Source organism: Rousettus aegyptiacus, unplaced genomic scaffold, assembly GCF_014176215.1.
Source record: "Rousettus aegyptiacus isolate mRouAeg1 unplaced genomic scaffold, mRouAeg1.p scaffold_m13_p_2, whole genome shotgun sequence".
Lineage (NCBI taxonomy): Eukaryota > Metazoa > Chordata > Mammalia > Chiroptera > Pteropodidae > Rousettus > Rousettus aegyptiacus.
The window spans coordinates 74,166,248-74,184,438 of NW_023416295.1; the positions used below are offsets into that span (position 1 = coordinate 74,166,248).

At 33.4% G+C, this 18,191-nt stretch overlaps 1 protein-coding gene across 6 annotated transcripts in view; it reads right to left on the reverse strand.

The window, feature by feature from the left end:
- The window catches only part of THSD7B (thrombospondin type 1 domain containing 7B), a 1,079,084-nt gene that overhangs the window by 470,955 nt on the left and 589,938 nt on the right, over positions 1–18,191 (reverse strand). For all 6 annotated transcript variants that reach the window (XM_036237409.1, XM_016145417.2, XM_016145415.2 and 3 more), the window contains one exon: positions 11,758–12,568. In XM_036237409.1, coding sequence (XP_036093302.1) covers positions 11,758–12,568 — 811 coding nt within the window. The remainder of the gene's footprint in view (positions 1–11,757; positions 12,569–18,191) is intronic.

Sequence of the window (18,191 nt, forward strand, 5' to 3'; positions counted from 1 at the left end):
AACAATCATAAAGATTGATGACATTAAAACACAAAGAGAACATTCATAGATTCTATAAAGTAGAAATATTACAAAAAACAATCTCAGCTTATAGTACAATAATGCTAAAAAACAACAACAACAACAACAACAACAACAACAACAAAAAACAAAAGCAAAACAAATAGTCCTGATCTAGAAATTAAAGTATCTTACATCAAACAAATTCTGGGTGAAAGAATACAAAAAAATTACAAATTTTTTAAAATAAAATAATAAAAAGACTACATGTTCGGAATCTATGAGATCTATTTAAAACACTGATCAGAGGAAAACTGATAAGCCTAAACATGTATGTCAATACAAATAAAGAGAATTAATTACATACTACCCAAAATAATCTATGGATTCAATGCAAACATTACCAAAATTCCAGTGGCATTTTTCAGAGAAATAGAACAAATAATATAGTTAAACCAACATTGAGAAAGAAAGAAAAGTTGGAGTTATCACATGCCCTGATTTCAAACTATACCACAAAGCGATAGCAATCAAAACAGTATGGTATTGGCATAAAAATATACACGTGAATTAATGGAATAAAGAATCCAGAAATAAATCCATGCATATATAGTGAATTTATTTATGACAGAGAATCCAAGAATATACAACAGGAAAAGAATAATCTCTTCAATAAATGGTGCTGGGGAAAGTGAAGAGCCAAGTGCAAAAGAATGAAACTAGACTATCATCTTATACCTTACAGATAAACAACTTAAACTAGATTAAAGGCTTGAATGTAAGACCTTAAATATAAAACTTCTATATGAAAAAATAGGCAGTAAGCTTCTTGACATAGACCTTGACACTGATATTTTTGGATTTGACAGAAAAACCAAAGCCAGCAAAAGTAAAAGTAAACAAGTGAAACTATATCAAACTAAAAAGAGTTTGCACAGCAAAGGAAATAGGCAACAGAATGCAAGGGCACCTACCAAATGGGAGAATATATTTCCAAATTATATATTCAAGAAAAGGTAATATACCTTCCTGAAGGGTTCATATTTATAAAACATAAAAGGAACTCATGTATAACTCAATAACAAAAAAAATCCAATTAAAAATTAGTCAGAGGATATGAATAGACGTTTTTACAAAAAAGACATACAGATGGCCAACTGGTACATGAAAAGATGCTTAACATTACTAATCATGAGGAAAATGCAAATCAAAACCACATTGAAATATCACTTCACACTTACTAGAATGGCTATTATCAAAAAGACAAGAAATAACAAGTGTCAACGAGGATGTGACAAAAAGGGAGTGCTCATGTAAAATGGTGCAGCCGCTATGGAAAACAGTATGGAGGTTCCTCAAAAAAATTTAAAAAAGAACTATCATATAATACAGCAATTCCACTTCTGGATATTTATCTAAAGAAAACAACACTAACTTAAAAATATATATATACATACACACACACACACACACACACAAAACCATGTTCATTGTAATGTTATTTATAATAATCAAGACATGGAAACAGCCTAAGTGTCCAGTGACTAACAAATAAAGACAATGTGGCATATATATACACATATATACGTACATATGTATATATGTATATATATGTATGTATGTATGTGTATACACACACACACACACAATCACCATATACAAAAACACAGTATCAATTGACCAAAGAGTCAAATGTAAAAAATAAAATGATGTACACTAAAAGAAATAATGAGTACATTTAAAATGAGTGTGGGAAAGGTCCTCTAAAATGACTAAAATTCCAAATTTATATATATATATACATATATATATATAATGGCTATGTAAAAATTACACATTTATGTATATATGTAGATATTTTTAAGACATTTTTGCATAACAAAAATCCCCATAGGGAAAGTCAAAACAGAAATCTCCAACTGAGAGACAACATGAGAACATATATGACAGATATAGAGTTTATATACTAACTATAAAGATTTGAAAATGAGAGAAAAGATAGAACTTCCTATAGAAATACAGGCAATCAAGATCGACAGATAATTTATAAAATAATCTATAAATACAGCTCTTAAAAATATGGGTAAATGTTAAAAATCGCACATGTAAGAGAAATGGAAATTAAAACTCTAATATAACATTTCTCACATTTCAGGATGGCAAAAAAATTTAAAAGCTTGACGGAACATGCTTTGTAAATTTTTGATGGGAATGCAAGATGGCATCACTCCCATGAGGGAGAATTTGGCAATATCTAACAAAATTTGTATGTATTATCCTTTACCCATAAATCACACTTCCAGGAATTTATCCTTATGACACACCAGGGATGACATCAAAATATGTGAGCAAAAGGTTACTCACTGAAGAATTATTTGTAATTGCAAAATATTGGAAACTACCTACATGTCCAAGCATAGGAGTTTTTCCAAATAAGTTGTGGTATATACAGTCAATGAAGTACTATGCAACTGCACAAAAAGAAAGAGGAAGATCTTGAATAATTTACATAGAGCAATTTCTCGGAAATAACAAGTGAAAAACAATGCAAAAGATATACAGATATGCTGCCCTTTGTGTAAGAAAAAAGTGAAAATGAGAAAATTTTAAAAAATATTATTACAGAAAGTAGAAGATATAGAATGCGGTTATTTAGGAGGAAGTAACATTTCTCTTAATCTAACTATGTAAGTTTTTACTTCTAGAAACATGCTAATGTTTAATATGTTTTTTAAATTAAATCAATAAACACAAGGCAAAAATAAAATCTAAAACTGAAAGAAAATTGAAAAAGAGAAAAGAAGAAAAACCCTCCATTCCCACCAACGCAACAAAAATAGCAAAATATTTTCTAACACTTTCAAAAACAAATTAGGAAAAGAACTTTTTTGATTGGAATCTGTATTTGTTTATATTTTGGGAGGGATAGGAATCAAAAATTTCTTTCCAAATCTATTTTGGTGGTAGAGATAAAAAAAAACAAAGTAACAATAATATTTGAGCTTTAGCAATAATGTTTTGTTTGTATCTTTTAGGAACTCCTTTCAGGGGAAACCACTACAGCAGCCTGAGAAATTAATGTATGTTTCACATGTACCAAATGATCACAGCTCTTAAAAGATTGCCCACATCAAACGTTTCTCTATATTAAAATAAAAGTAAAATCTATTCATCTAAATTTTATTTACCCTAATAATAAATATGAATCACTTTCCTTCTCATATAAACAGACTGTCTAGTTTATAGCTCAGATTTCATAACACAGATCTACTTCTAAAAAAAAAAAAAAAAGAACCGAAAAATCTGAACATAGAAGACTACTACATTTCATTAAGGTAAGGTATTATAAAAATTCAATAACAGCATCATTGATATCTGAGAAAGAATGATGAACAGGCTGCAGAATAGCTATTTTAAAATGTAATGATGGAATCTTGAAGAGACTCCTGTCAAGAGAGAAAAAATAGGATATGCACTGAGACAATTAGAAACAAAAAACTTTTAAACCAAATAGGCAAATCAATTATTAGAGAGCAGAGTGACACCAAGAATAATACAACTGCCTACCACTTTGTGAATATAACTGTGAAGGGAAAACTGCTTGAGGTGATTATCAAAAGTTATAGTAATCGATGAGAGAGCTAGTAAAGGTCATTAATTAAAGCTCTGTGGTGTCCTAGATTGATAATGTGACTTTCCAGCAAGGCACAAGTAGAAGTTTGCATTACGAAATTAAGACATGGTCCTTCTATTCCAAATGTTATGACAACCAGCCATTGCCATTATCAAAACAGAAAATAAAACACCACTTGTCTCTCTAGTCTCACAAAGTCCAACAAAAAAAAACGTGATCTAAAGGTAGATGTAACTACAGAGTAAAAGGAATCTATACTTTAGGACAATTTTTTATGATTAAAAGAAACTTAAAAGTTCATCCTAGAAGTCAACAGATACAAAAATAAGTGTTTTCTTTAATGCATCAGATTTGCAAAACTAAAAATGTATACTTTTTAAAGATGGATTTGAGCCTTTCTGGTAAAAATCTTAGTGGACTACACCCACCCAGTATATCATGTTGGCAACAAATGAGACAACTGTGTCAACAACATGACTTCATATCTGTCAAGGGTAAGGTTTCTGTTTATTGCAGTAGAAGGTAAAGAAATAAAAATGTCTCCACATTTTCCTAGTAACCTAATCACTTCATAATAGTATATGAGTAGTTTCACAATACTTTGATGATTCCATGGAATAAACAGTATAGATTTTATGACATGATGTTAAAAAAAAAAAAAGAGAGAGAGAGAGTTGTTTTGGTTCAGTATGCTGCTGAGAACTCAAAAGAGAACATAGTGACTTCTAGTTTTTCTGGTTTCCATTTCAGCATTTAAGCAGCATGGAAGGTCTCACAACAACAAGAAAGGCTGAAAAAATCAATGACACTTTTTAGATCCCACCGAAAATTGTGATCACCAAGCAGAGGACTACCCTATAAATTGGAAACTAACAGGTGGATGCAGAGAATCACAAATTACTGGAGGAGTAGCCCCAGAGAAGAAACTGCCGCTGGAACTAGTATCAGAATAGGAAAATTTAAACTGTGATTGATGAATTGCTGCTAGTTCAATGTAGACAAGCTTTTTAGTTTAAAACTCCAACAGAATGTGGAGGGTTAGTCCTGGTATAGGTTCCATATTTTCATTACTATCACCTCCAGAAGTCTTACCAAGTTCTCACAGCGAAGAGAAAAACTCCTCATGCTTACAGCTGGGGAAAGGAAAAAGTAGCCATTTTTAAATGTACTCAGAGAATTCTTCTTTAAAAAACCTGCCCTTAAACTATTTTACTAAAAACCTAACTAAGTGGAATTTTACTGTAGCCTAACTGAACTGAGAGAAGAAAAAAAAAATAAGTCCAGGCTCCTCTAGCCTTCCCATATTACCTAATTGGGGAGGAAGGACTAAGTATTTGTGAAGGCCATACCCCAGGGGCACAGGTTCAATAAAAGTTTGAGATCTAATTATAGGACTATAAAATGCTTCTCCTCTCCTCAACACTCAGCATACCATCAATATGTTCCCCCAAATAATAATAGGTAATTACAATGGAAAAAAGTACATCTCACAAGTCTTATTTAGGAAGAATTATCCAAAGGAGACCCAGAGACTGTAAGGAAGATGTAGGGAGGATAAAAAACAAACACCAGAGGACTATTTAATATTTTAGTCTTGAATATCTAAAAGCTACAACAAACACAGCCTAACCCCTAGCCAGATAAATACTAAGCCTCACATTAAAGTCTATTTATCAGAGTTACTTTTGCTCATTATATCATGTCTGGCTTTCAACAAAAGACTAAAGTCATACTTAAAGATAAAGCACTCAGTTTGAATGGACAGAGCAAGCATCAGATTCAGACTAAGATATAGCAGAAATTTTGGTATTATTGCATTGGAAATATAAGACAACCATGAATAATATGTTAAAGGCTCTAATGTAAAAAAAGGTAATATGCAAACAGAGATGAGTATCATGAGTAGAAGGATGGAATTCTATAAAAGAATCAAAAGGAAATAGTAGAAATAAAAAATACTGAAACAGAAATGAAGAATGCCCTTTGTTGAGCTCTTCAATAGACTGGAAAGAGCCAACATAAGAATCACTGAACTTGAAAAAATGTCAATAGAAGCTTCCCAAACTGAAATCTAAAGGAAAAAAAAATGAAAAGGAAAAAGGAAATGACATAACAGATATGGAAGAACTGTAGGACAATTACAAATGGTTTTACATCCAAAGTAATAGGAATACCAGAAGAAAAAAGAAAACAACAAAAAAAAAGAAGACATGTTGAAGTAAATTAATGGCAAACAACCAAAATTAATGACAGACAACCAAACCACAGATCCAGGAAGCTCAGGGAACATCAAGCACAGGGAACATTATATGTATACACAAGTATATGTACGTACACACACGCGCGCACACACACACACACACACACACACACGCACACGGGCATAGCATATTCAAACTGCAGAAAATCAAAGACAAAGAGAAAATCTTAAAAGAAGCTGGGAGAGCAGAAATGGCTGAGGTGAAAAATCATCTTACTTGTAGAGGAGAAAGGATAAGAATTACATCAGATTTCTTTTCACAAATCACTTACGCAAATAGAAAGTAGAGTGTTGAAATTAAAATAAATAAATAAATCACCAACCTAACTTCCAGTAAAGTTATCTTTTAAATTTTTTTTAAATTAAAATAATTATCTTTTAAAAGTAGAGAAAGACTTTCTCGAACAAATATTAAGAAAATTTGTCACCAGTAGATCTGCCTTGTAAGGAATATTAAAAGAAATTCCTCAGAGAGAAGAAAATAATATATACATGTCAAAAGTTTGGCTCTATATAAAGAACTGTTGAAAAAGGAATCAATAGCTAAAGTAAAATATTTCATTTTTTATTCACAATTGATCTAAAACATAATAATTTGTTCAAAATTCTAATAACAATGTATTCAGTGATTATAGGTTTTGAGTAAGTGAAATTAATACCAGCAATGTTATAAAGGAAAATAGGACTGGGAATATTCTGCTATAAGGTACTTGCGCTACATGCAAAGTGGTATAGTGTTATTTAAAAGTGGACTTGGATTAGTTGTAAATTTACATTGCAAACCCTAACGCAACCACTGAAAAAGGTAAAAAAAAAAAAAAAAAAAAAAAAATAAGTATAACTGATAGGCTAAAAGAGGAGACAAAATGACATAATATAAAATGTTCAATTAAAATCAAAAATATGAAAAAAGTCAAGTTAAATAAAAATCAAAGGCAATGAATGCAGAAAAATAATAAATGTGGTAGATATTAATCCAATTATATCAATAATCATTTTAAATGCTAATGATACAAATATATTAAGGAATTAGGACTGTCAGAGTAGATAAATAAATAAGATCCAATTTATGTTATCTACAAGAAACACTAAATATAAAGACATAGATTAAAAAGTAAAAGATTAGAGATAGATATACCATGATAACATAATAATAATAATTTTAAAAAAACCTGGAGTAGTTATATTAATTCCAGAAAAAACAGATTTCAGGGCAAACAAAATGACCAGGAATAAAAAGAGATATTACATAACAATAAAATAGTCAATTCTCCAAAAAGACACATGAATCTTTGATACATATGTGCCTAATGACAGAACTGCAAAGGATAGATGAATCCACTATTATAGCTGGAGACTTCAAAACCCTTCTATTAGTATTGGACAGATTCAACAGACAGCAAATCAGTGAGAACATAGTTGAACTAAACAGCACCATTAATCAACTGGATATAATTGACATTTATAGAATACTTCATCGGATAATAGCAGAATATACATTCTTCTCAAGTTTGCACAGCACATTCATGATAGACCACATTTTTTGGCCATGAAACACACCTTAACAAATCTAAAAGAATAGAAATCACACAAAGTATGTTTTCAGGATGCAGTGGAATTAAACTATAAATTGATAACAGAAAGATGACTGGCAAACCCCCAAATACTTGGAGTTTAAACAACACACTTTTAAATAATACCTGGGCCAAAGAAAAAATCTCAAGAAAGTTAAAGAATATTTTGAACTAAACTGAAATTAAAATTTGTGAGATGCAATAACAGCAGCGCTAAGAGGGAAATTTGTGGCACTGATTTCACATATGAGAAAAGAATATCTAAAATCAATAACCTAATATTCCACCTTAGGAAACTAGAAAAAGGAGAGCAAACTAAATCCAAAGTAAAAAAAATTAAAATAATAAAAATTAGAGCTGAAATCTATAAAGCCCCAAATTTTATAACTCAGGTGAATAAATCAATTATTTAAAAGACACAATCTACTAAAAATCACACAAGGAGAAATCTATAATTTGAATAGATCTATATCTATTAAAGAAATTTAATCAATAATTGATAACTTGTCAAAACATAATGTGCCAGGAACAGATAGGTTCACTGTTCTGTGAATTCTACCAAATATTCAAGGGAAAAAATATGCCAATTCACTACAATCTATTTCAGAAAAATCAAAGAAGACATATTTCCTAAGTCATTCTATGAGACCAGCATTACCCTAATATCAAAACTGAACAAAGACATTACAAGAAAGGAAAACTAAGACCAATATCTTTTATGAACATGTAAAAATTATCAACAAAATAATTAGCAAAGAATATCCAACAATATATAAAAAATAATATATCGTAAGCAAGTCTTCTTTATTCTGTGTATTTAAAACTGGTTCAACATTCAAAAATCAATCAATGCAATCTATCATATCAACAAACTAAAAAGGAAAAATCATAAAATCCCATCTACACATGCAGAAAAAGCACTTGACAAAAACTAACACCGATGCAAGATAAAAATTCTCAGCAAATTTGGAACAGAGGGAGACTTCTTCAAATGTATAAAGAACATGTACAAAAAATACCTACAATTAACATCATACTTAACTGTTAGAAATGAGAAGTTTTCCTGCTAAGATCAGAAATAACACAAGGACATCTTTTCTCACCACTCCTATATTCTACCACAGTGGAAGTCCTTGATAGTATAATAAGACAGATAAGAAAATAAAAGGTGTACAGATAGAAAAAGAAGAAGTATAACTGTCTTTGTTTTCAAGTGACATACTTGTCCACATAGCAGATCCCAAGGAATCAACAATAACAACAAAAACCTAAAATTAATAAGCAATTATAAAAGCATTGTAGGACAAAAAGTTTATACACAAAAATCAATTGCTTTCTTGTATATCAGCAATGAAAATTAAGAATTTGAAATTAAAAACACAATATATTTATATTAAATCTAAAAATATGTGAAATACTTAGTTATCAATCTAACAAAATATGTACAAGATCTGCAAGAGAAAAAGTACAAAACTCTGATGATTCTAAAGTTTACAAGAAAAATCAAAAGACCCAGAACAGTTGACACAATACTAAAAAAAAAAAAAAAAAATTCTGAGGACTAGCACTTACCTAACCTCAAGACTTACTATAAAGCTTTAGTATTTAAGTCAGTGTGTTTCTAGCAAAGAAATGATAAACGGATCGATGTAATAAAAAAAAAAGTGCAGAAATAAATCCACACAAATATAGTCAACTGACCTTTGACAAAGGAGCAAAGGCAATTCAATGGAGAATGGATAGTCTTTTAACAAAGGGTGATAGAACAACTGGACATTTATCTGTGAAATAATGAATGTAGACACAGACCTCTTATCTTCCACAAAACTTAACTCAAAATAGATTCATGGACCTAAATGTAAAACGAAAAACTATAAAACTCCTAGAAGATAACAGTGGAGGAGGAAATCTAGTTGACCTTGGGTTTGGTGATATTTTTTTTTTTTTGAACAGCAAAGAATGATCTAATTAAAAGTATTGATAAATTGGACTTTATTAAAGGGAAAAAAAATTACTTTGTGAAAGACATTGTTAAGAGAATGTAAAGACAGGCCACAGACTGGAAGAATATGTTTTCAAAAGACATATCTGATAAAGGACTGGGATCCAAAAAAACCTCTTTAAACTCAACAATAAAAAAAAAAAAATCAATAAACAGGCAAAAGATTTAAGCAGACACCTCACCAAGGAAGATACATATATGGCAAATAAGCATATGAAAAAATGCTGAACACAGTATATCATTAAGAAATGGCAAATTAAAATAAGATATCACTATACACCTATTAAAATAGCTAAAAACCAAAACATTGAGAACAGCAAATCTGGCCAGAATGTGAAGCATTGGGAACTCTCATTTATGGTTGCTGGGAATGAAAAATGATATAGCCAATTTGGAAGACAGTCTGTCAATGTCTTACAAAACTAAATATACACTTACCATAATATCCAGGAATTGTGGCCATTGATATTTACTCAAATGAATTGAAAACATATGTCTACATTAAAATCTGCAAACCAATATTAATAGGAGCTTTATATACAATAGCCAAAACTTGGAAACAACCAAGATGACCTTCAATAGGTGAATGGATAAACCGTGGTACATCCATATAATAGAATAATATTCAGTAATTAAAAAAAAAAAAAAAACTAAGTCATCAAGCCATGAACAGACATGGAGTAACCTTAAATGCATATTGCTAAGTGAGCAAAGCCAATTAGAAAAGGCTATATACTGCACTGTTCCAACCACATACCATTTGGGAAAAGGAAAACTATGGAGACACCAAAAGATTATTGGTAACTGGGGGTTTGAGGAAAGGAAGGATAAAATCAACAGGTGTAGTATAGGAGATTTTTAGGGCAGTGAAAATATTCTGTGTGATACAGTAATGGTGGATACATGCCATTACACACCGTTATACATTTATCCAAACTCACAGAACATACAAGAAAAAGAGCGAACTCTAAGGTACTGTGGGCTATAGTAATGTATCAATATTGGCTCGTTCACTGTAACAAATGCACATGTGTGGATAGGGATGTGATGAAAAGATAAATGGGAATTCTATAATTTCTACTCAATTATTCTATAAACCTAAAACTACTCTAAAAAATAAAGTCTATTAATTAAAAAAAAAATAGGACATGGTAACAACAAGCAAATCAAAAGTGAAAACATTTTATGCAATAATTCAACGTGGAATATTAAGAAAACAATGTTTTTACAGAATCTCACATACATAAGTCAAACAATAATCACCCGAATCATCTACTTAATCTTGTGGGCTTCACAGAGGCACATAATAAAAGGCAGAAATATCACTCTTCAATAGACTTGCCAATTGTATATGGCATAAATCAGAATGAAACCTCAAAGATAAAATATGCTCATTTGTGAAGTCAAATGAAAAAAAAAAAAAAAACCATCACAATACTTTGTTCTTGAATAGCAGGAATAATATTTTGAGCCTCTGCTAGCTAGCTGTGGATCTCAAGAAAACAGTAACTGACAATAATGATTAATTCTAAAGATGAGTGTTTCATTGTTTGGTAATTTAAACTATTGAATATCACCTTAATTTGGAAGAAACTTGGCAATGTACCAGTGCTTCCATTTAAGACTTTCTGAGGGAAAATTAAACAAATCTTACTTTCAACATACCTCTCTGAGCTTGTCATGTTTTATACTACATTTTAAAATAAAATAATTACAAATATTCTTGAAACCTAAACTATTGCTTTTAAAAGTTTTAGTTTATTCCCTCTGTAGGTTCATAATTCTAATTATTGCTATGCAAGTTAATATTTTTATCAGATCAATGCAAAAAAAGTAGTCTTGAATTAACTTATTGATATTATTACTATAAAAAATCTATCTCAAATGTAAAAAATACTTCTTAATCATGAAAACAAAATGAAAAACAACATAAGGTTAAAAAGCAAACATTACGAAAAATGATAAATATTTATAGAATTTACATCAAAAATTATAATGAAAGACAGTCTTTTATTACCATTGTAACAAAAGAATTCTTGTATTAACTGATTGATATTTGATAAAATGTGGTAATATATGACTTATCATATATAGTTATACTACTAAATATGCTAGAATTCAGAGCATTGCCTGGTCTATACTCTGAATTTTTTATAATTGAAATTGAAAGCTTCTCAGATGAAACTTCTAAAACCCCAAATCCCAAATCTGATTACAATTTCTTCTTTGTAGAAAATCATAAAGAAACCTTAGGTGAATCAAAGATATAAACACGAAGGCCTCCTACCTTAACACAGCATTTTTTCCGTCACTTCTCGTACACCAAACCTGCCGCGTTTGATAACCAATTTCTATGTCCCAGGGCTTGGAATGGTGATGTGGCTTGTAACTTTGATGTCTAAAGGTGACACGCTCCTTTGAATCAGAGCTAAAATCCAGAAGAGTTTTTCCACTTAGGTTGATTTCTTTAAGATGAGGCAGTCTACATTTACTCCATGGTCCTACTTTAAGGCTGAAAGTATATTCCTCTTCCCCAAGAGGACAGGAATTGGGAGCATCACAAGCTCTTGACTCAGTCAGATTGGGACACTGTGAACCTCCGTAGAGAGGGGGAGCAATGACCACACGAGTTCTGTGCTGCAATTGCTTCCCACAGGCCTTGCTACACTTGGACCATTGTGAGAACTCAGACACAACACAATCCCGGGGGCAAGGAATGAGGCAAGCTTGTTCTGCGGGGGGCTGAGGGGCAAAGTGTTCACATATTTCATTTACAACCATGGTTCTGTTCAACTTCTGAACACAGTGCACAGTCCGGTGCTGCAGTCCATGCTGAGCTGTCACGCAATCTGCAATCTGAGCCTTGGCTTGGCCGAGGGCAGAGGAAACAAGCACACAGTGGTGCCAGTCAGAAACCTCCCACTGGAAGAGGTCACTGTGCCAGTCACAGACTCGGAAGCAGCTTCTTTCCTTTGGAGGTCTGTTGTTCTCATCGCAGTTAGACAGGTGACTTGTCCATCCTTCAAAGTGGAAACACCACAGTGCGCGAGTCTGGATTCCTCCCAGCCCACAGTCTCCCATACACCTTCCCCAGGGGCCTACAGACAGAAAAACAAGGGTATCAGTTACTTGGAAATTCCATGCCGCCATCCACACAAAAACAGGTCAATCAGCACACTTCACAATATGGCCAGTGTGAAATTATGAATTTTGGTGGACAATATAGTATTTAAGAATATGGACTTTCCATCAGTTTGTCTTTGTTGAAATCCCCTCTTACTGCAATGTAAACTTGAATGAATTACTTCTAAGTCTTAGTTTCCTTAACTACCTAAGGGAGAAGATAATAAAAGCACTGATTTATAGAACATTTCCAAGAATCCATGATATAATGTGGTGCCAAGTACAAAATACACATTTAATAAATGATTGGAATCACTATAATTATTATGTTTCACAGCCTATATATCTAACTCAATATTAATACTTTCTAGTCAGGCAGTGTTTCATCCAAAAGAAAAGCCCTAAATCCAGGTTTTAATAAAGTAGGATTTATCAGGTTTCTGATCCTTTGTTTCGTACCCTAAATAGGCTCAGAAGAAAAATGTTATTTAAAAAATAACCTGCAAAAGTATTCTAGATACATTTTCATTTTCTAAATAATTGCCCTCAGTTTTGGCTTTTGCTTGCATAGTGAAGATTATAAAAGAGAAAAAATCAGATTGTGTATGTGGCAGGGGGAAAGTAAGGTAATAAAACAAGTAACATTAAATTGCCTATGGAAATCATGCCCCTACAATCCTTGAAATATACCTGTTTTGATTTCCAATAGGTGCTAACTCCAAGCAAAGCTTCAAATATTAGCTTGTAATATGTCAAATCTTTAAATCAATGAGTTAGATTTTGTGGGAAAGAGTTTAAGAAATGGACAGATAAAAGAGGTGCCGATTGATGTTTCTCACTTTTTTTTTTTTGCATCGAATCTGTAAACATACCAACCAGTTTGTCAAGAAGGCTGATCATATATCTTTTCACAAGGACTACAAAATAATTTCATTTCGTGTCAATAGGGGAAAAAAGTTTCCTTCCTTTCACTTTACTTAAGTATGCAATATGAACCTGAAAAAAGTTTATCAGCTGAACCACATAATTTTTACCCCTGTACTAGGATTGTGATAATCATAAAGGCAATTAACTTCCTGAGAATCATTTTAGTTTACACGGATGAGAGAAAGAAGATACAGTCTTTCTCTCTTTCTTCCAATCTGATTAAACATCCAAAATGCAATTCAATTACTTCATAAAAAATATTTTCACACACGTTCATTACATTTCTTGGAACAGTAAATGTGTACACAGTCCTACATGCATTTAGGAAGAGACACATGCATCCCCAGAGAAACGGGTATTTCCATTTGGGGCAACATGCTACAAAGAGGTTCCTTCACTTTCACAGGACAATGGTTTTGGGGTTCTAATGGACACAGTTATCCCAGTTCTTCCTCAGAGCCCTGTTCTGGATATGTAAACCTCATATTCTAGACAATATCATGTTGGGCTGCTGTCACTTTGAGAGAGATATCAACATAGAAAATACCTTCTCTTCTTTCTGTACCTCTATATAAGAGTCTCCCATTGCTGAAATGGACAGAGGAGTTTCATTGGAGTAAGTCAGCTTTTACTTACCAAAATGCCCATGAGTTTGCCACACACTTCACCAGCACTGCTCATGTCCCAATAAACACACACAGAAAGCGGTGCTCTCAGCACAAATTGATTTAATCGACTGCCCTCAATTCTGGTGATTTCTTTCTACATCGCTCACAATTTTGTACTTTGTATATTGAGATGTTCATTGTTACAGATTCCATATGTTCAGATGTTCTGGAGCAGTTCCGGTTTAAGTATGCCATCTCATGGGCATCATGTCAAACTATTCACGTAAATTTTTATTATCAAAAAATAAAAACCACCATGGAATCTCCACAAAGAAATATTTTAAAAATATATGATTGAAGCAAAGTTTTAAAATCTGAAATCAGCCTTGAATGATATAAAACAATCAATTGATAAAGTAACGGAAGCTTTTTATAAAGCACTGATTTTTTAAAATAATGTCTGTCCATACAAATGGCCAACAAACATATGAAAAGATGATCAACATCACTAGCTATTACAGAAATACAAATCAAAACCACAATGAGATACCATCTCATACCTGTTAGAATGGCTATTATCAACAGGACAAGTAATGACAAGTGTTGGAGAGGATGTAGAGAAAAAGGAACCCTTATACACTGCTGGTAAGATTGTGAATTAGTTCATTTACTATGGAAAACAGTATGGAGGTTCCTCATAAAAGTAATTTTTCTACCATATATTCAAGCAATCCTTCTTACAATCACAACGAAATTACAACTAAACTACAGAATAGCCTAATTAGGAGTTACCTGAAGTCTAGCTAAATAGAAGTCCTACAACTGGGAACATGAAGAGGCCACCTCGAGAATGGAAGAGGAGCAAAGACATTGAACAGGCTGGTCCCACATTCGTAGGTAGTAGTTGAGATCCAGAGGGATATCTTGGCTGTGGAGAGCCCCCCTGGAGGAGCAAGAGGTCCCAGCCCCACACCAGCCTCCCAATACAGGGTTTCTGTACTGAGAGAAGTCCTCACAACTTCTGGCTCTGAAAACCAGCAGAGATTATGGCTGAGTGAGATAGAGAGCCACTGAAGACAGGGACATTTCTTTTCAGGGGCCTGAGCATAAACGGACTTACTTGCTGACAGACTCACTCACTCTGAGCTCCAGCATTGGGGTGGCAGATTGAAAGATGCCAAAAACATACAGGGAGGAACTGCATTGTCTGGCTACAAGACAAGGACTGGAGGGGCAGCTTTCTCTCAGATGGAAGTGCTGGCAGAGGCCTCTGTTCCTTTCTTGGGCCATTCCCTAGCTTTCAGATGAAGGTAAGTGCCATATCTGAATCTCCATCAAACTGGATAACACTGGTCACCCTGCCCTGGTGATTCTGAGGTCCCAGCCCACTCAGCTTGTGTTCAATGAATGGGCCCAATGAAGCTGCTACCAGTGTCTTTTCCATGCAAATGGCCTGCCTTGGCTCATGCTGAGGACTTTTCTAAAATCTCTCAAAGGTTTACAAAACCTAAACAAGCAGCATCTGGCATCAGTATCCCCTATACCTCTTGCTAAGCATCTCCAAGTCTAGTTCTAGCAGCAGCCGACCTCAGTTTGCAGCTTGGCCTCTCAAGGTATCTCCATGCCCATCTCAGATTGCTTGGTAGCTCATGCTAGGTAACCCTGGGAAGGGCACAGGCTGTGGCTAAACTTAGTCTATGGTGAGGTCCATCCTAGAAGGCCTCAGCTGGCATGCCCAGTGGCTGGGTTACGACTGACCTGGAGAACAATCAGGGGCATATCTGAGGATGACACACCTAAAAGGCAGACAGGGCAGGGAACAGAGCCCTGCTAAATTGAATCCTGCCCCATAGTATCAGCCTCTGTACAATAGTTTCGTCAGTGTAGTCATGAGCCAGTCCTCACAAGCAATCAGCCCAACGGTCAATCCCTCTCATTAATATGCAAATAGCAACCAAGGCTCAAACACAATAGGAGGGCACACACAACCCATACAAAGAACACACCTGGAGCACCCGGCTCAGGTGTTCAGGCAGACTACACCACTGGGCCCCACAGCACACCTACTACATAAGACCAATCTACTAAGACCTGGAGACATGGTAGCCCTATCAAATACATAGAAACAAACACAAAGAGGCAGCCAAAATGAGGAGACAAAGAAATACATCCCAAATGAAAGTAAAGAACAAAGCTCCAGAAAAAGAACTTAATAAAATGGAGACAAGCAATCTACCAGATGCTGAGTTCAAAACACTGGTTATAAGGATGCTCAATGAACTCAGGGGAAGAGCAAATGAATTCAGTGAAAATTTTAACAAAGATACAGGAAACATAAAAATAGAAATAGAAAACATAAAAAAGAGCCAGTCAGAAAAGAAGAATACAATAACCGAAATGAAGAATACCTTAGGAGAAATCAACACTAGATTAGATGAAGTAGAGGATCAAATCAGCGATTTAGAAGCTAAGGTATCAGAAAATAGCCAATCACAACAGCAGAAGAACAAAAATCCAAAAAAATGAGAATAGTCTAAGGAGCCTCTGGGACAACATCAAGCATACTAATATTCACATCATACGAGGAAGAGAGCAAGGGATTGAAAACTTATTTCAAGAAATGATAGAAAACTTTCTTAACCCGGTAAATGAAATAACATACAAAACCAAGAGGTGCAGAGAGGACCAAAGAGGATGAACCTAAAGAGACCCACATCAAGACATATCATAATTAAAATGCAAATGTTAAAGACGAAGAGAGAATCTTAAAAACAGCAAGTGAAAAGCAATTAGTTACCTACAAGGGAGTTCCCTAAGACTGTCAGCTGACTTCTCAACAGAAATTACAGGACAGAAGAGATTGGCAGGAAATATTCAAAGTGATGAAAAACAAGGATTTACAACCAAGATTACTCTACCCAGAAAAACTATCATTTAGAATTGAAGAAGAGATAAAGAGCTTCCCAGATAAGAAAAAGCTAAAAGAGTTCATCACCAACAAGCTGGTATTATAGGAAATGTTGGAAGGACTTCTTTAAGAAAAAGAAAAAAAAAGATAAAAAATATGAATAATAAAATGGCAACAACTGCATATCTATCAATTGCTTTGAGTACAAACGGATTAGGTACATTAATCAAAAGAGGGTGGCTGAATGTATAAGAAAATAAGATCCTTAAACATGCTGTCTACAAGAGACTTCAGATTGAAAGACACACACAGACTGAAAGTAAAGGGATGGAAAAAATGGTCATGAAATGGAAACAAACAAAAGTTGAGGTAGCAATACATATACCAGACAAAATGGACTTTAAAACAAAGGCTATATAGCAAGAGAAAAAGAAGGACCCAGTTATCCTACTTCTGGTTATTTATCCAAAGAAGACCAAACACTACTTCTAAGGAACAAGAAATCCTTATGTTCATTACAGCATTATTTACAATAATCAAGCTATGGAGGTTACCTGGGTGTCCATCAAGGAATGAATGAATAAAGAAGAGTTAGTACATATGTAAAAAGGAATATTACTCAGCCATAAAAAAGAATGAAATGTTGTCATCTGCAACAACATAGATGGACCTAGAGGGTATTGTGCTGAATGGAGTCAGACAGAGAAAAACAAATGCCATTTGATTTCACTTACATGTAGAATCCTTTTAAAAATTAAAATAAACAAACAAACAAAAAGAAACAAACCCATAGATTCAGAAGACATTTTGATGGTTGTCAGCTGAAAGGGGGTTTGAGGGTGGGCGAAAAAGGGGAAGGAATTGAGAAGTACTAATTAGTAGTTACAAAATAATTATGGGAATGTAAAGTAAAGCATAAGAAATTTTACCAGGTGGCAGTTAAATCATTCATAATTGTAAATTGGCCATAGTGGTAGGATTTATGCTATACTACAATTCAAGACAAATCAAAGGTTTTTCATTTTGTCTTTGTTTTGTTTTAACAGAGAGCCAGTTTATATACAACACTAGTGATTTGTCAAAGTGCCTTCCTGTTCCTTACAATAGTCCCATGAGGTGGGGCTAGTGACCAGATTTTATTGATTGTAGAAAATG